This window comes from Phacochoerus africanus, chromosome 2 (assembly GCF_016906955.1).
Source record: "Phacochoerus africanus isolate WHEZ1 chromosome 2, ROS_Pafr_v1, whole genome shotgun sequence".
NCBI classification, from domain to species: Eukaryota; Metazoa; Chordata; class Mammalia; order Artiodactyla; family Suidae; genus Phacochoerus; species Phacochoerus africanus.
In genome coordinates, this window is record NC_062545.1 from 238,093,385 (window position 1) to 238,118,212 (window position 24,828).

The following is a 24,828-nucleotide window of genomic DNA, read 5'->3' on the forward strand; positions in this document are numbered from 1 at the left end:
CCCTTATCCTTTTAGCCTATAGAGGATTCCCAAGAGATAGATTCACTGTGACAGGGAGGCTGCAGTTTGCTCACCCGGCTCAGAAAGCAAAAATTGTGTCTGAGCCAAAAGGCTAGTCCACTAAGGAGGTCTGATTGTCCTTTGGTCATAGGATGTCTGGCACTTTCTGGGCCCTCTTGAACAGTGACAGAAGGAGCCTCTTTTTCACTGAATTTATAGCGACAGCTGTTTACCACTTTCCCACTCATTCCCCTTCTTTCTTTTGCTGAAACATGGGAAGGTGGAAGGATGCAAAGGTAATTTATGGTCAAAGCCATATGAGCACCCTTGTGAAGTTTAAAGACTAGAACTAGAGGTAGTATGTTTGTTGAGTCTCATGTCCTAAAAATGTTTCCCCTTATCTGAGTCTTTGTTCTTCTGGAAAACCCAAACTGCTTAGAAGATGAGCTGAATGTGCTTGCCTAGGCAGAGGGACTAGACAGGTCACATTAGCCTTGGCCAGGTCCTGGAGCCACTGGTGAATGAGGCACGAAGAAGTAGCTTCTTTGGACACTGTCCTACCTCTGAGATCTTCCCCAGTCTTGAGAGTTTGAGCTTCTCCTCGGTCTATGAAGCTCAGACCCAAACCTGCTCGTGACTGCCACTGCTCTGAGCTCTTTATGAGTAGCTGCAGAGTTGGGGGAGGGAATTATGTTTTAATTGGTCTTCCATGTATTTCTTGTTTTAAACCCTTTACCACTTTCTCCTGGCTGAAATATGGGGAGCTCCACAGTAAATTTTTAGTGACTTCCACTGCAATTTGACAGTTTCCAAGTTTTTTTTTTTCTTTCTGTATTTAGATGTGGTTATGGTTGCACTGTCAGCCCTTATCTCTTCTGTCATCCAGCCAGCTCCCGACTGGGTTAGGAGATATTTGCTCTGCTGTCAGTGTTGGCTGCATAATGAGGTGGATGGTTAAGAAATGGGTTGTGTGGTGTCTCTTGGAATCTAAATTTTCTTCCTTGGTTGAGGGGGAAGCAATGTTATTGGAATAAGGCAGTAGGGAGGCAAATGTTGGCTATGGAATCAAAGCTTTCCCCTCAGGATCTTGGATAAGTCAAGGGAATCGTTCTTAATTTAAAAGCTTGTTTTATCTGTCGTATAGGGCTGCCTGTTCTGCAATGACAGATTCTCGGGTGGCCCCCATAGACTGACTACCTGGTTCCTGGCTAACAGGGCCATATTCTGTTGTGCACTGTCAGGGTGAATGTTGCAGGGCAGCAGAAGGAGCAAGGGTTGAGAGCTGTGTTTGGGCACCATGGGTGAATCAAACTTGCCTTGTTAGCCTCAGGAAGAGGAGGGGGGCCTATCTCATTAGGTCAGACTCAGAGGATGTAGAGTAGAAATGGCTTCACTGATTGTTACTAGCTGACTGAAGCTCTATATTGAGAAGAATTCTGGGACCTCGGGGCTCAAATAGTGTTTTTCCTGTCCTGTGGTTGCAGAGTGTAAAGGATATCATATTTCATGTTTTTGGCACTTAAATGCTCCAGGGCTTCAAATGTCCCTTGTTTATGTTTGGCGTTATGTTGCAGTGAACAACTAGATTGCTCATTGAGGATAAGGACATTTCATTTCCTGATGAGTCCGAACTAGAATTGTTGAATTATTAGGAATTAAGGCCACATGAGAGCCACCTGACTAGCAAGTCTCCAGGGAGATGGGGCTGCAACTGGCAAAGAAGAACTAGGAAATTTGAGACCGTGAAACCAGGGGCCTGAACCTTAGGCAGCTTTATGTCAATGTGATGTCACTTTAGGTTATTTAGTTCCTAATTCTGGATTCCATGGTGCTGACTTCTGCAGTAGAGGGTCTCTCTCAGCCCACCCAGTTTCCCCTACTTCTGTCTGATCATTGCCTTGGCATAGGAGTTCTTGTTTTCCAGTTGGTTCTCTTGCTATGGTTGTTTAGGAAGAATTGGGCTGGGTATCTACTCTTCTCAGAGTGGTGTTATTTGATGTTAACTATACTTGGGCACTTCACCTGTTCTCTCGCTTTGCCAAATGTGGACAGCAGATTATATACATATAAAAACAAACAAATTATAAACTAAAAACCAAACCAAAAAAGCCAGAGCTTGTCTCAGTAGAAGGGAAGACTCCCTTTGTATTATGCTCTGGCGGTTTCTTGCTGTGTTCTGTCTTCCCTCTGAGATGGGAGCTCCTCGGAGTATAGGGCTCTGCCTTATGTCTCTCTATATCCTATAGCCCAGACATGAGAGAGGTGGATAGCAGAGGAAAGAAAGGAGGGGGAGAAAAATAAGGGGGAAGAAATGGGGGAGGGGAGAGAGTAAGATCTATATTTAGGGAGAGGGAGAGACACTCACCAAGGGTGTGTGAGTGAGCTTGCTGGCGAGGTTTGTGTGTGCGTGAGTGTGCTGGGAAAGGGGGTGTGTGCTCCAGGAACGTGTGAGGAGGGCTGGTGCCCTATGGGAGGTTGCAGGCAGGAAGCAGCTGGAGAGGAGGAGGAGCAGCAGCAGGAGCAGTAGCTGCCCTGCTTTCTGTCTCAGTCTCAAAGCCCGGAATCGATTGAGTTAGAATTCCAGGTCCAGTTGAAGTTTGGCTGCTATTGCCTTCAGCAGGCTGGTCGTCAGAATCCCCCTCAGCAAAGAGGTGTGGACCAGATTGGATTCCTAGATTTGCAGCCAGAAAGACTCCTTCCCAGCCCTTCACTGAGGGGATTTCTCTGCCGGGCATTGTTCCTATCATCAACTTTGCGCCGTGGAGCCAGCCAGCTGGGTGCAGCTGAGAATAATAGCTCCTTGGCTCTGTCTGTTGGCAAGCAGCTGTGCTGTGGCTTAGAAAGTTCATCCTGTGGCTTCTCTGTCAAACCAAGGATTGCTTCTGAATGGATTTCCTTTTAATGACAGCACTTGCTTTCTAAAACTTGAGAATTTGTGGTTTAATGTATTTTTTTTTCTTTTCATTTCTTTAACTCTTATTTTGATTGCAGCAGCAAGGTAAGTGGTATTGAGTGTATGACTGACTCTGAACGACAAGCAGGGACAAAAGCAAAGCATTTGTGGGTGGAATATGGAGCAGCTACATTAATTACATAACTGCTTGAGCCAACTTGCTGGTGGGGGGTCATTATAATGAGTAAAAAAACAGCATACTCAGCTCTGAGGGTAGAGTCTTCACATGCACGTGTTTATATGCGTTAATCTGACCATCTGTTCTTCCTTGGTACTCTCCTGTATGTATATAAATAACCCATCCACCCCTTTGGATATGTGCATACCTGTATACAAATAACCTGTTTCTCCCTCTTGATTTGTCCATGTGTTTATAAATAACCTGTCCATTCCTCTCCTGTGTGTGTGTGTGTGTGTATATATATATATATATATATATATATATGTATATAGACAATTCATTCATTCATCTTATATAAATTCACACAAGCCATTTTTCCTTCCATGTGCGTACGTATATATAGCTGTAATCTGCCCCTTTTTCATGCATGTATGCATGAACCCAGGTAACCTTGCTATTCTTGTGTAGACCTGTGTATATTCAGAAATCTTTCCATTTTCCAGTGTGAGAATGTGTATGTGTGATACTGTCCTTCTATCTAATGATTAATTCATCCTCCTTGTATACATACTCCATATAAATAGGAAGGTCATCTTGAGTTTTCTCAGTCTGAAATGTGTGCACACATGGACAACAGATAATGTGTCCATTTGTATCAGGCACATATGGTGAAAAGAGCACTAAGTTTGTAGATTGAAGACCACCTTTTCAGTCCTAGCTGTACTCAGTGACCCTGGTCAAGTCACTTAGCCTCTCTGAGCCTCATTTTTCTCATCTATGAAATCAGAATAGTTATCCTTTCCTTCTACCTTGCAGGGTTGTGGTGATGATAAAATAGGAATCGTGTAAACTGTAAACTTGTAAACAAATGTAATTTTGCTGTTATGTGTCCCTCTAGTGTGAGTTGTATAGGATAGCATACCTTTGACCCAGCTGCACTGAGATTATGCTCTTGTCTGTGAAAAGTCTCTAAGTCTTCCCTGCGAAGGTGTGAAGGTGTAGTGTCTCTTGGAGTAACTAGGTTTATCTTGTGGTTTTGCCCAGAGTATTGGACAGAACCTGCATAGAGCTACAGAGTATCTAGAAAGGGACAGCTTGAGAGAGAAAAAGTCTGATCCTCTGCAGGTTGGGGCCTTACTACTTTGTTCTTTGTAGCCCTGAGGAGGATTGAACCTGTCACAAACTGGAAATATGGTACTTCCAGCTAGGATCAAAGTGAACAGGTTAAAGGAAGAGTGAAAGAACAAAACATTCTACTGCCCCTGAGATGACAGTCTGCTCTTTGCAGTGAGCATCCACTGCCAGGTTTTGAAGGCTCTCCAGAGTGTCCTCCGCCCTAACCTTCTAAAACTGTGCTATTCAATATAGTAACCACCAGCCACATATGGTTGTTGAGTACTCAAAGAATGGCTAGTCTAAATTTAGATGTGCTATAAATATCAGATACAGGTCAGGGTTCAAGGACTTAATATAAAAACAGAATGCAAATATACAATAATATTTTATATTGATTACATGTTGAAAGGATATCTTGGATAATGGGTTGAATAAAATACATTAATTTCATCTGTTTATTTTTACTTTTGATGTATCTACTAGAAATTTTTTAAATTACATATGTGGCTCACATATTTCTGTTGAACATTGCTGTTCTATACCTACATCATCAGCATAAGGATCAGGGCAGCTCTGCTAGCTGGAGAGCAAATGGAAGCCCCATAATGGCAACCCTAGGGATGACAGGGACCATGCAGGGTCTCTTTCTATCAGCCTCAGATGCTAGAGAGATAGCAGCTAATTGGCAGTCTGGCAGAGACTGGTGCTGCCACTACCCTCTTTATTTGTCCTGAATGAGTCCCCTCAAGTTGTAAGTATATTTGGGGAGAGGTTTCCAACTTAGTTTTACAGTTAAAAGAGGGGTAGTTAGCCATCAATCTAGAAGAAAACCTAGAACTCAAAGGCAGCATGGTGTTATGAAAACAGAAGTGGACTAGAAAGTACACTTGGGTTCTAAATCATCTCTGACATCACTTGTTTATTTTCATGGCATTGGATTCTCACTGTGTGCCAGGCCATAGGCTTGGTATAGTAATACTACCTATGGCCTGGCACACAGTGAGAATAGGATTCAGCCTTCAATGTAATGGGATTCACACCCACTTTGGGTCCTTAAGCAAGAGCCTTGCATTTAGGTGTCTGCCAAAGTAAATAGATTAACAATAAGGATGTCATTCTATGTCAAGTATTATAAACTTGAGTAATAGGGCTTTTGAGAAGCAAGAATAGCTGCCCTGCCAGAGACTTTCAAATTTAAACTGTAGAAAAACATTATGATAGTCAAACAAAACTACTCCATAGGCTAGATTACAATGTAGTATGAGAGTACAGACTTTTATATTCTCTTAAGAGAATACTTCTGATTCTCTTTATATTCTTCCAACTCCAGCATTTTCTGACTTTGTTTCTGGATCCTTTTATTCAGTGGCAAGAGTTTTTGTTTTCTTTTGAGCACCATATGTGTCAGGCACTGTACTAAGTGCTAGGGATACAGCAATGAAGAAAACAAGAGTCTCTGCTCACATTCTATGATAGAGGTGGGGGAGAGAAACAGATAATAATATATGATCTATCAGATGGTGATAAGTTGTATGAAGAAATTATAGCAGAGTAAGGGGATAGAGAGTGTGAGGTTTTTTGGGGGATAGGAGAGTGTCCAGGAGCTAGATTCCTGCTCACATGCCTTCTTCAGTCTCCTGACAAGAGCCATAGGTAGTTAGGAAAAAAGAGAACATGATGAGTGCTTAAGAAAAAAATTATTCTGGTAACTGTTAAAAATGGTAAGACAGACTTTATTCAGGCAGGGGGACTCTTACATAGGGGTTTTGTAATAAAGGAAAGAGATTAAGCACAACTCTGAATACAAGCATAAGTGGGAGTTTATAGCTGGGGAACAGGATGAGCATCAGTGGATGGAAAATTACTAAGAGGAAACGTCAGGAGTAGGGGGACATCTGGCTAAACTGACTTGACAGGATTTTTACTGGAGTCAGGCCAGGGTGGGGGATAAGAAATTTGGTTTTATATCAAAGTTGGGGAAATTTTCACTAAAATGACCCAGCAAGAATCTTGGAAAAACTGAACTGAAGAGAGCCCAAGATTAAAGGCCGAGTCGGAAAGAGGACTCGGGAGCATGACTCAAGTTTGCTAAGAGAGAATCTTTGTTATGTCATCAGATTCTGGGCCTATATGTATTTGTTTTATGGTTTGTTATATTCTTTGGTATAATAACCCCGGTACTGCTGAAAGGGAGCCCTAGAAAGGGCACAGAATACCCAGCTCTCCTGACTGGAATTCGGTTTTCATTCTGAGTTCTTGAAAGATGAATTCTCTTTCATGCTACTGTACATTCCCTGAGGTTCTGTATCTCTTGGATACAATGCTTAAGCTTTTCTTTCCTTTGCCGTGTCCAAATTCTGGCCTATAAATCGGGTTCCTCCCCAGGCAGGTGAGGAGCGATGGCAAGTCCTAGGAACTGCAGTATAGGGACCTGGCTACTCATTTAATTTAGGGCATTCTTTATTCCCTTTGGCGCTTCTCACTTTTCAGAACCTTGAGAACCTGATTTTTTTCTGTGACAAGATTCTCTATAACCGTTGATTCTTTCCCAAAGATTAATATCCTAAGGGTACCCCTACCTTCTGTGGCTCTAGAAATCCATTTACCATCATATTAGACATACACAACATAATTGGTAAATGGCCCAGGAATGATCTGATCTATGGATAGGGTGGGTGTAGTTAGGAGGTTCAAGGCTCTTAGCTTTCTACCTTCTGGCCTTGTTTCATACAAAATGAGAGGCTGCTTGATATATGTACAAAGAGTCCTGGCCTATTCCCAGAGGTCCCCCAGTTGTTTCCTCCAAGTCAAGATTTGGCTCAGAAGCAATTTTACAAGGAATACTTACTTTCCCAATAACATTTATTTGATAAGTCAGAGAGAGATGAATGAATCAGCCATTTCAGAAAACCGAAGGGTTTTTTTCCTCTTGTCTTTTTTTGGTAGGCTGGTGCTGATGCGGTGTGATTTAAGGGTCTTCTCCCTCAGCTTTCCAGCACTGAGGCTTTATTCCTTTTAATTAATTCGTTTTGTTTTGGTATGTTCAGTTTCCAAAAGCAGATATCCCTTGAAAAGCTGCCTTATTTTTCCCAGGCTTAGGCATTCCTTAGGAAGAGATTGCAGAAAGGTAAGGTCATTTTTGAGAGTGTACATATGAAATCTGGAGAATTGACTAGAGTGGATAGGCCAACAGGATAGAGCAGAGTGATAGCTGGGTAACTTGAAGGAAACTAGAGGGCTAGGTTTGAGCTGGTTGGACCCCAAGGCCTCCTTATGCCACCCTGATTCAAATATTGCTTCTTCTCCATGGCCTTTCCTGTCCTGGTTTTGCTGGGCTTCTCACCACCTTCCCATTGCCCACTCCTGGAATTAAATGCTCACTGTTTTTTTTGTTTGTTTTGTTTTTTTGGGTTTTTTTTTTAGGGCTGCACCTGGCATATGGAGGTTCCCAGGCTAGGGGTCATATCGGAGCTGCAGCTGCCCGCCTACACCATAGCCACAGCAAAGTGGGATCTGAGCTGAGTCTGCAACTTATACCACAGCTCATGGCGACGCCAGGTCCTTAACCCACTGAGTGAGGTCAAGGATTGAACCCACATCCTCATGGATACTAGTCAGGTTCATTACTGCTGTGCCACAACCGGAACTCCTAAATGCTCACTTTTTATTACAACTTCTATCAAAACATGTATCACTTTATTTTGTGATTGTTTGTATGCCTAATTTTGTCTCCAAACTTTATAAGTTAGGGAGCAGAAACTATGTCTTATATCTCTAGCACATAACTTAGCGCCTGGTACATCGATTGAATTAATTTAGAGGTCAGACTGTTCTTCTCATACTTAGGCCCTGTTATTACCTTCCTGTGTACAGTAGTAGCAAAGAGAGGCTGAAGAAGGAAGTGCCCTTGAATTAGGCCACCTGGTTCTGTGGGTTGGTTCATTCTGGATCCTAGCATCATGTTGGGTTCTGAGCAAAGTAACTGGTTAATCCTCTGGGCATCACATTGAGCTCTGTCTCCTGTTTCAAAACCTAAGTATCCAGATGACTGAGTAGAGTTTGTGTCATTAGGGAACCCATGTCTCTAGGAGATAATTCTTAATTCTAGAGTTCATCTGGAGGCAGTGGCTACCAATTCAGAAGAAGGTCTAGAGGATTTTGTTTGTTTAATGTGGAAGCAAGCATCTTTATTTGAGGCTGGGAGGAGTTGCTATGGCAGCTCTAGCTGGAAATTTCCTATGTGTCACCAATGTAGGAAACCAGGCAGCTCTGCATTTCATCCTTCTGGACACCATAGGAAAGGGCTCCAAACACTTGCCCCCTGTGTGGATCACCAGCCAGTGTTGTAGGCACCTCACTCTTGGAGGAGACCCTGGTGAGACTGTCCATGAAGTTAGGCTAAGCCTATCTGGATTACTGATTCAAGGGCTGAAGCAAATAGAGTTAACCTGACCTGTATTGATGGAATAGCGGGAGAGTCAGCTTCATTTGTTCCTGAGAAACAGCCTCTACTGGACCAAAGTATTACTGGCCTTGGAGGATCTGGCAATGAGTTCTGGGCATCACTATCATAGAAAGGAAAGGCTTGTTTTCTGTAGCTATTTTTCCCTTCTTCATGCTTTCAGGCTGCCTAAGGGAGGATGGCAAGCCACCTGTTATCTGAATGAAATGTTGGGGGGTACGTGTTTTGCTCTCCCCTTTAATTACCTTAAAAAGAAAACTTCTAGAAGAAAGGACTAACAAAGAAGGACACTGAAGGCTTTCCCCTTGTGGCCAGTGGTAATGAACCTGACTAGTATCCATGAGGATGCGGATTCAATCCCTGACACACACACCACCCCCCCAACCCCAGTGGGTTAAGAATCTGGTATTGCCATGAGCTGTGGTGTAGGTTGCTGACTCGGCTCAGATCAGAGCACTTGGCTTGGATCTTGTTGTGGCTCTGGCGTAGGCTGGCAGCTGCAACTCCAATTTGACCCCTAGCCTGGGAACTTCCATATGCCATGGGTGTGGCCATTAAAAAAAAAAAGAAGAATGACACTGTAATGGTAGGGTTCTAGACACAGCTGCAGACTGTTAGAAGAGACTGGGAAAGGTAGAGGTCTGGGGCTAGGATAGAAGACATGGTTCACTCAAATCAAATGACTTAGGCAATTGCACACTTGGCTTAGATATTGGTTTCCCTATTAATAACAACACTGCAGTGCTTTACAGTTCAGTAATTACCAGTTTCTCATTTTAGCTTTATAACATTCTTGTGACTATCTCCCCCACTTTACTGACAAGGAAACTAAGAGGTCACGTTTTTAATCCAAGGTCACTGGTGAAGCAAGACCCAAAGTTAAGTCTCTGGGTTCTCAGTCTAGTAAGTGGCATTTGCTGGTGGCTTTATGTGTTCATACACAGCGCTTCCATTTTGGTTTAGTAAGCAGTCTTTCTTCTTTGAGACAGACTAATTAACTCTAGTCTACCAGGATAGCGATGTTGTTCAAAGCTGGTACCAGGTGAGACAAGAAAGGGGTGGCTTTGGAAATATTGATTTTGTACTTGTGGGAGGAGCGAAAGAAATGGATGAGTCATTCCTAGAATTGGAGACTTTGCTGTCTAGGCAGCTGGGCAGTAAGCCCAAGCCCCAGGAGTTGTGGTTCTTCACGTAGAGCATCCTTTCTCCTCCCTCCTCCCCTCACCCTCCACCACTCACACACACACACACACACAACTAGACTGATTTGGTCACATTAGGAGTATGTCTGATCCTGTTCCCTTGAAACATTGGAGTAAAGTATTAATGTCTAAAAAATAATAATTGGGCCTGTCTCATGCCTCACAGAATGGGTAGAGTTCTTAGAAGAGGAATTTCAAGGTGAAGTAGAGTTTTTACATGCGCTAGAGGGAAGAAGGGAAGAAATGAATTGGGAATTAATCTAATGTCTGTCTCTTGATTCTTGGCCTAGTTATTTCCAGTAAAAGGGGTCAGCTTCATCTTTATCTCAAGTCTTGTGACTCATTCTTCTGGTTCTTCCTAGTCTAGAGAAACACAGTGCTTTTAACTTTCAGACCCACAGGCTATAGTTGGTAGCTTTTCCTGAAAATGAGTTGCAATGGGAACAGTCAACGTGTGTACTTCACAGGCAATTTTTGTCTTTTAGGGTTAACTTGAGTACTGGGAAAAGGGACAGGGGTTTAGAAGATTCAGAAGTCTAGGTCACATCTAGAAATTGAAGAAATCATCTCTGGTTGAAGAACATGAAGGGTAGCCTATATCCTACCATTTTACCCCTCCTGGGGTGACCCAGCAGAGCCAGAGAGTATTGGCAGTCCTATGTGTTCCTGGGCTCTCTGCTTCACCCTTTGTACTGTATATGTACAAAGTACTCTGCTCCTTCCCTACATTCTGCATGTTTCCAGTAAAAAGGGAGTGAATGCCCACCTCAAATAAAGTAGCAGTCATTTCTACTTCTGTAGTACAGTCACTAGTAGCGTAGGGAGCAGGGGCAAGACTGGTAGTGAGTCTTTTTACACCTTTTTGGAGAACAGCAAAGTACCCTCTAGCCCTCTGTAACATAACCAACTCCCCACCTGCCCCATATATCATTCTCTCCAGGCCCATCAGAGCACTAGAGCAACCCTTCAAAAATCCAGCAGTGGACAATGCTAGGAAATCACTTTGCCCTCATGGTCCTTTCTCCAAGTAAAGGGTTGCTGTCACTAAACAAAGGGAAAACATTTTGTACTATAAGCACAGGCAGGAGCAAACCTTTGAGTAGTTGATTCTTCATCAGAACAATAAACTGGGGGGGGAAAAACAGAAAGAAAGAAACATTTGTATGTCTTGTCTTTTACTGTGTATGTGATTTGAGCTTTGGTGGTTAAGCATCTATTTGTTCATTCCTGAGCCGTACCCTCATGTTGAATTTGTAAAGGTTCAGCCATTGACCTCACCCCACCTATTTCCCAGGAGTTTGTCTCAATCCTGTTGCCTTTAGGTACTTGCTCAGAACACAAGGACTTGATTTGATCTTACATCAAAACTGATGGGACGCCAAGGAGAGAAAACTGCCTGCCTATAGCCTTTAACGCTAGCATTGGAAGGCAGGTCGTAATTGACTCCTACCATCATAGTAGGTACTGTTCTTATTCTTGCTTGACAGCTTGATTCATATTAAAGTTACCGTGCTGCTTTTTGACCTGAGTGCACTATTTTCCTTTTTCACTAGCTGCAGGATAAGAGTCAAACCAGGATCCAGGGACATGTGCCAGGTTTGGAGACCACACATGAGACCATTCCAGGCAGCACTGTGGGTCAAGCCTAAGGCATCAGCGAGCAATAATTGCTAAAAATAGACTGAAAAGAGCAGGTCAGGGTATTGGCTTCTAACATAATCTCTATTAACCATCCTGACCAGAAACAAGAGGAAGAAGGCAAGAATCCCTCAGACCCAGAGGGAGAAAATGAAGCGATTGTTGCAAGAGTCAGAGGAAGAAATCATGGTCACTTTGGGACCTTCTTCCAGGCTTTCCCCAGATAAGGCTAAGGCAGAAACTCTTTGTGGCATCAAGAGCAAGTCCTCAGGCCCTGCTGGATCCTTACCAGAGGACAACTTCCTGCCCTCAAGCTGTGGGTCAGTAGCCTCAGCCATTGATGGGGGTAGAGATGGGGGCCTGGCCCAATGTTGTAGCTTTGGGCAGCAGGCCAGTAGCCAGCTTCCTTTGGGCTCCACTGCTTGTGTTTCAGGGTCTGGCTCTCAAGACCTCCCATTTGCCAGCAATACCACAAGCTGTCAAGAGCCCTCAGACAGGGATCAAGCCAAGCCCCTTTTGTACAGAGGCCCTGGCCAAGGCTGCAGCCGTGAACAGCGAGAACCTTTGGGGGATGTAGTGGACTATATCATCAGAGAGCTGCAAGGTATCAGCCGTCTCCAAACTGAGATTGCTGAGTTGCAGCAGCACTTGAGCCAAGTCCGGGGTTCAGTGGATGAAGTCTCTAGTTGTGTAGACTCAGTTCTGAGTGAAATAGAAGGCTTGCAGGTGGGCAGCAGCTCCCTGGCCAAGGTGTGTGTGGGAGGAAAGGCCCAGGAACCCCATGTGGAAAGACCAAGTGAGGAAGCCATCCTGTATCTGTATGGACTTCCTGAGCAAGATGGGGAAAATACAGTGGAGCTGGTGCATAGCTTCCTGGCCAAGCACCTCTGTGTTAATGGCATACAGTGCAGCAGGCACATTAAAGAGGCTTACAGGGCGGGCAAAACCCCAGCGCCCAGGCCTACTGTTGTGAAGCTTGCAAATCTAGAGCACAGAGACCTCATATTGCAAAAGTCCATCCTCTTGCAGAGTTTGGGGGTCCGGATTGCCACAAGAGAAGAACCAAGCCAACCACAGTGCTATAAGAATCCCCAAAAGGAATCTCTATCATTTTTTGAACAAAAGCTTCAGGATCATAATTCAAATTCTTTAAATCTGGATGAACCAGTTTTTCAGGTGGAAACAGGGGACAGAGGACCGATAACAGAAGCATATCAAATGAGGGCTCAGAATCAACACAGAGACCCCCAGACCCCTGAACAGCAAGGCCTTTGCCTCCTACCCAAGAACAATTTAGCAAAGCCAAATGATAAGTCTAAGCCAGGGGACGAAGTTCAAGGGACATCAGGAACATCCCAAGTTATCAGTGGCACCTATGGCGAACTGACAGGGAGAGAGGCTTCTCTGTCCAAGCTCCATCAATTTGAGGAACCTTCCCTAGTGTTACTCTCAAAAGAGGAGAATTCTGGGAAATCTCAGGTTTTTAACCAGTGCAACCAAGGACTTGAAGCATGTAAAGTAGCAAGAATAGAAAACAACTGCAGTGACAGAAGTGAGGCCAGCAGTTGCCTATCATTGTCTGGGTTGCTGAAGACAGAGGACAAACTCTTGGCCTGTGAAGCTGGGCTTGATATTCTGAGCACAAAGCAGTTAGAGGACCTTTTGACAGATAAGTCCAGAAGGTTTGCAACTCTGAGCTGTGATAGCATGATGGAGGAAATTATCATAGGGCCTGAGACTTTCAGTGACATGGTTCATATTGACTTGAATGAAGAGGAGGAATGTGCTGCTCAGGTTCTTAAAGATGTCTTTGAAAAGTCCTCTTGTCTGGGTGGCTCACAGGAGGATGAAGATGTAGAAATCAAGTTTTACCGCAGTAAACTGGGCCGAGCAATTCACCACTTTCGTTCAGCTTTGCAGGGCGTTTTTCAGAAGCTGGAAAATAGTGGGTCCATCACTCCTGAGGACCTGGAAAGCATTGAGAGTGGATCCCAGTCAGAGAACAGTGAAAGACTTCTTGGGACAGTGAGCTCAGGGGGAGCTCAGGATCTCTCAGTGGAGAGCCCTGGGAGTCAGGAGAGTGAGAGCTTGCTCAGCGTGGTCTCTGGTGGAGTGGGCATCTCCGTACAGGGAGACCAGACCTCGCAGGATCCCAGCAACATCTCTCTGGCTTCTCATAACTTGCCTCTTGCATATTCATTGCCAGGTTTTGCCCTGGCTCCATGTCTGGGAAGTGAAACTTGTTCCAGGCCTGAATCCCCCAAACAGGGGAGACTAAGCCTAGAGCAAGTGTGTGCAGAGACCATCTATCTCAACAAATGCATCGACAATTTTAAAAATGTTCTAAAAGAGAAAAGATTGAGGCAGAAAAAACTTTTGCACGAGCTAGTACGGAAGACAGACCATCTCTCAGTAGAAGACATGCACCCAGGTATTTCAGGTCTCTATTTAATGGGTTCACAAAGCTGTCTGGGTCAGGCCAGCATGAGACCCAGTTTGATGGTGAGTTTCACAAGGTAATGGGGGAGGTGCACAGCTCGACTCGGTCTCAATTACTGGAGTATAGATTTTAAGCTAATCCTGTGAGAGCTGGAGTGAAAGAGTTCAAAAGCAACAGGAAAGAAGTTCCTGTCTCTAGGGAGCTTCCAAGTTATTGGGGGCAGAGTGCTTTAGAAAAATACCTTTTCAGAAGAAGAGGAAACATCAGGGCAAAAGTAGTTCATAGCTGCAGGACTTTTAGGATATTCTGGTGTAAAGTAGTTGTGGGGTAGGAGGTAGGAATGGGGAAAAGAGGCATGTTTCTCACAAGAACTTGGGCAGCTGATGCAATCCTATGTTGCATTTTAAAATTGTTTTCCATGGGTTTCTTGCTGAGCTAAGATTGCTGTTTCTCCAGAAGCTGATGGGGCTTTTCCACTTCATAGGCCACTGTGGGAATTTCCCTTATCCCAATCTGATTTCTTCCTAACCCTGGATTTGACAACACAGAACCTTATTTCTGACTCAGAACAGCCCAGGAACTACTTATAATGCTGGCCCTGCCCAATAGCCTGACCCTGCCCTCCATAGGTCATATTCCCTTTCTTCCACCTCTAGCTACATAAAGGCTGCTTACCTAAGAGAGAATGGAATGGTTTTGGTTACAAAGAATGAGAGAACTTTTTTCTAGGTAGCATGGAGATAGGTAGCTTTAAAGTTACTTCTCTCAATCAGGGAGTTTGGGGCTAGCAGATGCAAACTATTATATATAGAATGGATAAACAACAAGGTCCTACTGGATAGAACAGGGAACTCTATTCAATATCTTGTAATAAACCATAATGCAAAAAGAATAAAAATAAATAAGTAAATAAAATTACTTCTCCCAATCAAAATTAAATTTATCCAAAATCATATGCTTTATTCATCTAATTTTAAATGTAAATGGGGTTGTCTTCTTATGCATATAACCTGATTAATCTTTCTAAGACAAAATTAAAATTATGAAACATATTGTGTTGGCAAAGGTGTGAGAGAACACGCACACATACATTGCTAGTGGGATGGGAGTGGAAATTGATATAACCTCTAAGGAAGGCAACTGGCAAAATTTATCAGGATTATATATATATATCCTTTGAGCCCCAACGCGATTCCAGGAATACATGCTGCAGGTACATTTTCACATGTAGAAGGGAACATATGTTCAAGACTATTTTTGAAGCATTGTTTTTAATAGCAAAGATTGAAAACAATCTAAATGTTCGTTAAGAAAGGCTACTTAAATAATTTATTGGCACATCCAAACAATGGAATATAATACCATGCAGCTATGAAAAGGAAGAGGTACCTGTTTACTGAAATGGAAAGATATCTTTAAAAAAAGGCGCAGAACACTGTGTATAAGATGCTTACGCTTGTAGAAAAAAAAGAGTACACACACAAACCGGTGGTGTCTGTTTGTACATGTATAGAATATCTAACAAAGATACATAAGAAACTGGTATATGACTGCCCATGGGGAAAGGTATTAGGGGAAAAATTAATGCAGTGAAAGGAGATTTTCTACTGTATACCATTTTATAATCTTTAGAATTTGAATAGTATCTATATAGCACCAAGTCATAAAACTACATTTAAAAAATTAACAATTAAAATCATGTTCCTTTTAAATATCCCTAGAACTGCACTGTATAGCTTATCAAAAAAGTCTAAATTCCTTCACTTGCCATTCAGACCATTTCAGGTGGTCCCTAGTTTATATTCCCAGGCTTATATTCCATTGTTCGACTATACTCCACCTGAAAGGAAAATGGTGTCTCACAAATTCGCCTTGTACTTTGTTTTTAACATATTCACATATACATGGTTCTTTCTAGTCTAAGGTGCTATGTTCACTGTATCAGCCTGGCAAAATTTGCTTTATTCTTCAACATACAGCCAAAATATCACCTCTTCCAGGAAGCTTTCTGTAATTCCTTGATTACAAGAGATTTCGGTCTCCTCTTAACTTTGCAGTCCCTTGTATTTTTCCTTGGGCATTTAGAAATTATTATATTAAGCAACAATACAAACAACAGATATCAAAACAGTACTTCCTTATGGACTCCTTAAACCTTGGCAGCAGTAGATGTTAACATGGGCATCCAGAACACTGGAGCCAATTCTTCAAGTTCCAGAATTTCCCTTTTGAACTGACATCCTGCTCAATGATGCAGGAACTTGTGGTGCTCATGGTAAGCAGGTGGTAGCAGCGGCAGAGATAATGAGAAGAAGGAGATTTTCTGAAACGCCAATAAGAAATCAAGCCAAAATTCTGGATACTTACCGAGACCCAGTCTGGTCTGAGGGCTACAGAGGGCATGGTAGAGAGGCTGCTGGGCATTGGCAGCGTCCTTTTGGTGCTGGGTCCAGCCTGACTCTGGCACCATTCCATAGAGCAGGAGGAATAGAGCAAGGTTCAGAAATACCCAGGCCCACCTCTCTCCAACGCACTCTGGTTATAGAGTCTGCAGAAGCAGTCACCCTAACCTGGTAAACTGATTCAGTAAAACAGTGATGTTACCAGAATGAAAGATTTGAAAAAGTTCACTGCTCTACTTGAGACCTTTTAGGGCCTAAGTTTACTAGTACTATCTTACCACTAGTCTGAGTTATTTTTTTAATCTTTTTCCTTCTTTTTTATAAATGGGGAGGGTGTATATACCATGCAGTATTTTAAGCAATCAAACATGTATTACATTAAAATTCAATTTTTTCACTCCTACCAATATTAAGATAGCTTTTGCTAAGGCCATCATATGACCATCATATTGCCACTCTCTTAGTAACTTGACATAACTGATTACTTCTTTTTATTACAACAGCTTTTGGGGTATTTATATACCATAATATGCACCCTTAAAATCCCTCAAAAATGTGCAATTGAGTGGTTTCAGTATATTAAGAGTTATGCAACCATCAATTCTAGAACTTTTCTATCACCCCAAAAAGAACCCCCTAATGTATTAACGTCACTCTCCAGTCCACTTTGTCCCCAGCCTCTGGCAACTACTCATCCACTTTCTATTTCTATGACTTCGCCTGTTCTGGACATTGCATGTACATGGGTTTACATAATATATTGCCTTTATCTACTGGTTTCTTCAGCTTAACATAGTATTTTCAAGATTGACCCATGTGGGGAGTTCCCATTGTGGCTCAGTGGTTAACGAATCTGACTAGGAACCATGAAGGTTCGATCCCTGGCCTTGCTCAGTGGGTTAAGGATCCAGCGTTGCCGTGAGCTGTTGTGTAGGTTGCAGAGGAGGGTCAGATCCCGCGTTGCTATGAATGGCTCCTCCTCATTCTCTCCTCCCCCCAGCCAGTGGCAATCACCATTGTATTTTCTATCTCAATAAATTTGACCACTCTAGGTACCTCATACAATGTGTATTTGCAAAATATTTGTCCTTTTGTGACTGGCTTATTTCACTTGGCATAATGTCTTTGAAGTTCCTCTATGTTGTAGCATGTGTCAGAATTTCCTTCCTTTTTAAGTCTGAATACTATTCAGTTGTGTGTATACATACTACAGTTATTTTATCCAGTCATCCATCAGTGTACACTTACTTGGGTTTCTTCTACTTTTTGGCTATTGCAAATAATATTGCTACAAACATGGGTGCACAAATGTGTTTTGAGTTCTTGCTTTCATTTCTTTTGGGTATATACCCAGAAGTGGCACTGCCAGATCATATGGTAATTCTTATTATTTTTGAGGAATTGCCATATTATTTTCCACAACAGCTGCACCATTTTACATTCCCAGCAACAGTGTACAAAAGTTCCAATTTCCCCACATCCTTGCTCAGTAACACTTGTTACTTCCTGGTTGTTTTCGTTTGTTTATTTTGTGTTGTTTTATAATAGCCATCATAGTGGGTGTGAAGTAGAGTGTAAAAGTTTTAAATTTTGATGAAGTTCAGTTTATCTATTCTTGTGTTGGTTTTGCTTTTGCTTTCATAGCTAAGAAACTATTGTCTAATCATTGTCACAAAGATTTATTCTCATTTTTTTTTCTCAATGTTTTATAGTTTTATTTAGCTCTTACGTTTAGGGCTATGATTTTTTCATAAACTATTTTGGCTCTTCTCTTTATTTATTTTTTTAGGGCTGCACTCATGGCATATGGAGGTTCTAAGGCTAGGGGTCCATTGGAGCTGTAGCCGCTGGCCTATGACACTGCCACAGCAACATCAGATCCAAGCCAAGTCTGCAACCTACACCACAGCTCATAGCAGCACTGGATCTTTAACCCACTGAGCAAAGCCAGGGACCAAACCTGTATCTTAATGGATGCTAGTCAGATTCATTTCTTTTCTTTTTTTTTTAAACTTTTTTTTTTTTTTTTTTTGGCTACACCCACAGCACGTGGAAGTTTCTGGGCCAGGGATTGAACACATGCCACAGCAATGACCTAAGATGCTGCAGTGATAACACTGGATCCTTAACCAACTACGCCACAAGAGGAACTCCCCAGATTCGTTTCTGGTGAGCCACAACTATAACTCCCTGTGATTCACTTTGAATTGATTTTTGTATATGGTGTGAGATAGGGATCCAGCTTCACTCTTGAGAATGTGTATGTCTAATTCTCCCAGCATTACTTGTTGAAAAAGAATATTCTTTATTCATCAAATCATCAAAAAATCAACTGGCCATAAGGGTAAGAGTTTATTTCTGGACTCCCAATTCTATGTCATTAATCTTTAGTCTATTCTTAGGTCTCAATTTCTTCTTTTTGAAACACTTTCTTCACTTGGCTTCCAGAACACCTCTCTGTCTTGGTTCCCTCCAACATTAATTTTCTTTTTATTGCTCAGTGAATTTTATTACATTTATAATTGTAAAACTATCATCACAACCCAATTTTATAGTATGTCCATCCCAAACCCCCAGTGTATCCCCCTACCCCCCAACCTGTCTCATTTGGAAGCCATGAGTTTTTCAAAGTCTGTGAGTCAGTATCTGTTCTGCAAAGAAGTTCATTGTGTCCTTTTTTCAGACTCCACATGTCAGTGAAAGCATTTGATGTTGGTGTCTCATTGTATGGCTGACTTCACTTAGCATGATAATTTCTAGGTCCATCCATGTTGCTGCAAATGCCATTATTTTGTTCCTTTTAATGGCTGAGTAATATTCCATTGTGTGTATGTACCACATCTTTATCCATTCCTCTGTTGATGGACATTTAGGTTGTTTCCATGTCTTGGCTATTGTATATAGTGCTACAGTGATCATTGGAGTATATATATTTTCGAGTCATGGTTTTCTCTGGTTAGATGCCCAGGAGTGGGATTGCTGGTAATTCTACTTTCAGTTTCAGTTTTCTGAGGAATCTCCATACTGCTTTCCACAGTGGTTGCACCAATTTACAATTCCACCAACAGTGTAATAGGGTTCCTTTTTCTCCACATCCTCTCCAGCATTTATTGTTTGCATACTTTTTTTTGCCTTTTCTAGGGCTGCTCCCATGGCACATGGAGGGTCCCAGGCTAGGGGTCTAATTGGAGCTGTAGCTGCTGGCCTATGCCAGAGCCACAGCAACTCGGATTCCAAGCTGCATCTGCGAAACTACAACACAGCTCACAGCAACACCAGATCCCCAACCCATTGAGCAAGGCCAGGGATCGAACCCTCAACTTCATGGTTCTTAGTTGGGTTTGTTAACTGCTGAGCCACTACAGAAACTCCAGTTTGCTGACTTTTTGATGATGGCCATTCTGGCCTGTGTAAGGTGGTACCTCATAGTGGTTTGATTTGCATTTCTCTAGTAATTAGTGATGTCAAACATCTTTTCATGTGTTTTTTGGCCATCTGTATGTCTTCTTTGGAGAACTGTCTGTTTAGATCTTCTGCCTATTTTTTCATGGGGTGGTTTATTTTTTTGGTCTTGAGCTGTGGAAGGTGTTTATAAATTTTGGAGATTAATCCCTTGTCAGTTGATTCACTTGCAAAGATTTTCTCCCATTCTGTGGGTTGTCTTTTTGTGTTGTTTAGGGTTTCCTTTGCTGTGCAGAAACTTTTAAGTTTAATTAAATCCCATTTGTTTATTTTTGTTTTTATTGTCATTACTCTAAGAGGTGGATCTGAGAAGATGTTGCTATGGTTTATGTCAGAGAGTGTTTGGCCTATGTTTTCCTCTAAGAGTTTTTATAGTATCTGGTCTTATATCTAGATCTTTAATCCACTTTTCGAGTTTATTTTTGTGTGTGGTGTTAGGAAGTGTTCTTATTTCATTCTTTTCCATGTGGCTGTCCAGTTTTCCCAGCACCACTTGTTGAAGGGGCTGTCTTTTCTCCATTGTATATTCTTGCCTCATTTGTCATAGATCAGTTGACTGTAGTTGCCTGGGTTTAATTCTGGGGTTTCTATCCTGTTCCACTGATCTATATTTCTTTGTGTCAGTACCATATGGTTTTGAGGACTGTGGCTTTGTAGTATAGTCTGAAGTCTGGGAGCCCGATTCCTCCAGCTCCATTTTTCTTTTTCAGGATGTCTTTGGCTATTCTGGGTCTTTTGTGCTTCCAAACAAACTTAAAATATTTTGTTCGAGTTCAGTGAAAAATGTCCTTGGTAATTTGATAAGGATTGCATTGAATCTGTAGATTGCCTTGGGTAGTATAGTCATTTTGATAACGTTGAATCTTCCAATCCAAGAACACGGTATGTCTTTCCATCTACTTGTGTCATCTTTGATTTCTTTCATCAGCATCTTATAGTTTTCAGAGTACAGGTCTCTTTAGATAGGTTTATTCCTAAGTATTTTATTCTTTTTATTCTGTTTAGATAGGTTTATTCCTAAGTATTTTATTCTTTTCAATGTGATTTAAATGGGATTGTTTCCCTAATTTCTCCTTCTGATCTTTTGTGATTAGTATATAGAAATGTAGTCAATTTCTCTGTATCAATTTTGTATCCATAGACTTTGCCAAATTTATTGATGAGCTCTCATAGTTTTATGGTAGCATCTTTAGGATTCTCTAGGTATAGTATCATGTCATCTGCAAATAGGGATAGTTTTACTTTGTCCTTCCCAATTTGGATTCCTTTTATCTCTTTTTCTTCTCTGACTGCTGTGGCTAGGACTTTCAAAACTATGTTGAATACTTGTGGTGAGAGCAGGCATCCTTGTCTTGTTGCTGATCTCAGTGGGAATTCTTTCAGCTTTTCACCATTGGGAATGGTGTTAGCTGTGGATTTGTCATATATGGCCTTTATTATGTTGAGGTAGGTTCCCTCTATGCCCACATTCTGAAGGGTTTTTATCAGAAATGGGTGTTGGGTTTTGTCAAAGGCTTTTTCTGCATCTATTGAGAGGATCATATGGTTTTTATTTTTCAGTTTGTTAATGTGGTATATCGCACTGATTGATTTGTAGATATTGAAGAATCCTTGCATCCCTGGGATAAATCCCATTTGATTATGGTATACAATCCGTTTAATGTATTGTTGGATTCAGTTTGCTAGTATTTCGTTGAGGATTTTTGCATCTATGTTCATCAGGGAAATTGGTCTGTAATTTTCTTTTTTGTGGTATCTTTGTCTGGTTTTGGTATCAGGGTGATAGTGGCCTCATAAAATGAGTTTTGGAGTGTTCCTTCCTCTTCAGTTTTTGCAATAGTTTCAGAAGGATAGGTGTTAGCTCTTCTCTAAATGTTTGGTTGAATTCTCCTGTGAGGCCATCTGGTCCTGGACTTTTGTTTCTTAGAAGTTTTTTCATCACAGTTTCAATTTCAGTACTTGTGAATGGTCTGTTCGTCTTTGCTATTTCATCTTGGTTTAATCTTGGAAGATTGTACTTTTCTAAGAATTTGTCCATTTCTTCTAGGTTTTCCGTTTTATTGGTGTATAGTTGCATGTAGTAGTCTCTTATGATCCTTTGTATTTCTGTAATGTCTGTTGTAACTTCTCCTTTTTCATTTCTAATTTTATTGATTAGAGGCCTCTCTTTTTTTTTCTTGATAAGTCTGGCTAAGGGTTTATCAATTTAGTTGATATTTCCAAAGAACTAGGTTTTAGTTTCGTTGATCTTTTCTGTGGTTTTCTTTGTTTCTATTTCATTTATTTCTGCTCTGATTTTTATGATTTCTTTCCTTCTGCTAACTTTAGGTCTTGTCTGTTCTTCCCTCCGTAGCTGCTTTTGATGTAAATTTAGGTTGTTTATTTGAGCTTTTTCTTGTTTCCTGAGGTGGGGTTGTATTTCTATAAACTTCCCTCTTAGAAATGCTTTTGCTGCATCCCATAGGTTTTGGAGTGTGGTATCTTTGTTGTCATTTGCTTCTAGGTATTTTTTAATTTCCTCTTTGAGTTCTTCTGTGATCCATTGGTTATTTAGTAGCATGTTGTTTAGTCTCCATGTGTTTGTGTTTTTTCCAGTGTTTTTCTTGTTGATTTCTAGTCGTATAGCATTGCAGTCGGAAAAGATGCTTGATATGATTTCAATTTTCTTAAAGTTACCAAGGCTTGATTTGTGGACCAGAATGTGATCAATATTAGAGAATGTTCCGTGTGCATTTGGGAAGAATGTGTAGTCTGCTCCTTTTGAATGGAATGTCCTATAAACATCTATTAAGTCCATCTGGTCTAATGCTTCATTTAGGGCCTGTGTTTTTTTCTGTTGTTGTTGTTGTTGTTGATTTCCTGTCTGGATGATCTGTCCATTGCTGTAAGTTGGGTGCCAATGTCTGCCCCTCTCATTGTGTTATTGTCAATTTCTTCTTTTAAGGTTGTTAGCAGTTGCTGTATATATTGAGGTGATCTCATGTTGGGTGCATGTACATTTACAATTGTTATACTTTGGTCTTGGATTGACCCTTTGATCATTATCTAATGTCCTTCTTTGTCTTTCATAATATTCTTTATTTTAAGGTCTGTTTTGTCTGATGTGAGTATTGCTGCTCCAGCTTTATTTTGATTCCCATTTTTATGGAATATTTTCTTCCATCCTCTCATTTTCAATTTGTATGTGTCCTTAGAAGTGAGGTGGGTCTCTTGAAGACAGCATATATATACACACACACACACATATATATATATATATGTGTATATATATATATATATATATATATATATATATATATATATACACACACACACATCTTATTTTTGTATCCATTCAGCCAGTCTGTGTCTTTTGGTTGGAGCATTTAGTCCATTAACATTTAAGGTAATTATTGATATGTATGTTCTTATTGCCATTTTATTAATCGTTTTGGATTTGTTTTTGTTTGCTTGTTTGTTTGTTTTGTCTTTCAGCCTTTTCTAGGGCTGCATCTGTGTCATATGGAGGTTCCCAGGCTGGGCATATAATTAGAACTGCCAGCCTATGCCATAGCCACAGCAATGCCAGATCCAAGCCGCATCTGAGACCTGTACCACAGCTCACGAAAACACCAGATCCTTAACCCCCTGAGCAAGACCAGGGACGAACCTGCAACCTCATGGTTCCTAGTTGGATTTGTTAACCACTGAGCCATGACGGGAACTCTTAGATTTGGCTTTGTTGCTCTTTTTTCTTCCCTTCTCTTGTTCTCTCCTCTTGTGGTTTGATGACTATCTTTAGTGTTGTATTTGAGTTGATTTTTCTTATTTGTGGGTATCAATTTTAGATTTTTAGTTTGCAGTTGCCCTGAAGTTTCGATATAGGAGTCTATATATATAGAGGTTGTTTTATGTTGTTGGTCTCTTAACTGCAAGTGCATCTCCAGTGTCCTGCATCTGTACCCCCCTCTTCTCACGATTTCTGATTTTGGTAGCACAATTGTTCATGGATGATTTCCTATGTTTATCATATATATGCCTTTACTGATAAGCCTTGTCAGTTGTGGTATATTTGTTTCTAGTTGTGGCCTTTTCCTTCCTGCTTAAAGAAGTTCTTTTAGTATTTGCTGTAAAGCTGGTTTACGTTGCTGAATTCTCTCAACTTTTGCTTATTTGTAAAGCTTTTGATTTCTCCTTCAAATCTGAATGAGAGCCTTGCTTGGTAGAGTAATCTTGCTTGGAGTTTTTTTCCTTTCATCACGTGAAGTATATCATGCCACTCCCTTCTGGCCTGCAGAGTTTCTGCTGAAAAATCTGCCAATAACCTTATTGGGGTTCCCTTGTGTGTTACTTGTTTGTTTTCCCTAGCTGCTTTCAATATTTTTCTCTTTGTCTTTAATTTTGGTCAGTTTGATTAATATGTGTCTCGGTGTATTCCTTCTTGGGTTTATTTTATATGGTACTTGTTGCACATCCTGGATTTGAGTGAATGGTTCCTTTCCCATGTTAGGGAAGTTTTCAGCTACTATCTCTTCCAATGTTTTTTCTGTCCCTTTCTCTCTCTCCTCTCCTCTGGTACCATGTAATGCAGATGTTGGTGCATTTAACATTGTACCGGAGTTCATTTAGACTGTCTTCATTTCTTTTCAATCTTTTTTCTCTTTTCTGTTCTGCATCTGTGATTTCCACTAGTCTGTCCTCTGCCTCACTTATTTGTTCTTCTGCCTCCTGTATTCTGCTGTTGGCTGCTTCTAATGAATTTTTTATTTCAGTTATTGTATTTTGCATCTCTCCTTGCTTAAGTTTTAAATCTTGAATTTCTTCACTCAGTGTTTGCCTCCAGTTTCTTTCCAATGTCATGTATCATCTTCAGCATCAACAGTCTAAAGTCTTTTTCCTGGAGGCTGATAATCAGATAACTTAGCTGTTTTTCTGGGTTTTTCTTTCTCCCTTTTCTGAGTTATAGTTCTCTGTCTTTTCATTTTTATAGGTTTTTGTTGTGTTGTCCTTTTTACAGATAATAGAGTTGTAGCCTCTCTTACTTCTGATGTTT

The 24,828-nt window shown here is 41.2% G+C and overlaps 1 protein-coding gene across 6 annotated transcripts in view; it reads left to right on the top strand.

Moving 5' to 3' along the window:
- The window catches only part of UNC13B (unc-13 homolog B), a 240,564-nt gene that overhangs the window by 172,069 nt on the left and 43,667 nt on the right, over positions 1-24,828 (top strand). The window contains exon 1 of one of the 6 annotated variants that reach the window (XM_047767857.1): positions 11,368-13,923. The exons of the other annotated variants lie outside the window; for them this stretch is intronic. Within the exon in view, the coding sequence (XP_047623813.1) occupies positions 11,643-13,923 (2,281 nt within the window). The 5' untranslated portion in view covers positions 11,368-11,642. Of the gene's footprint in view, positions 1-11,367; positions 13,924-24,828 lie in introns of those variants that run through there. 6 annotated transcript variants of the gene reach the window in all.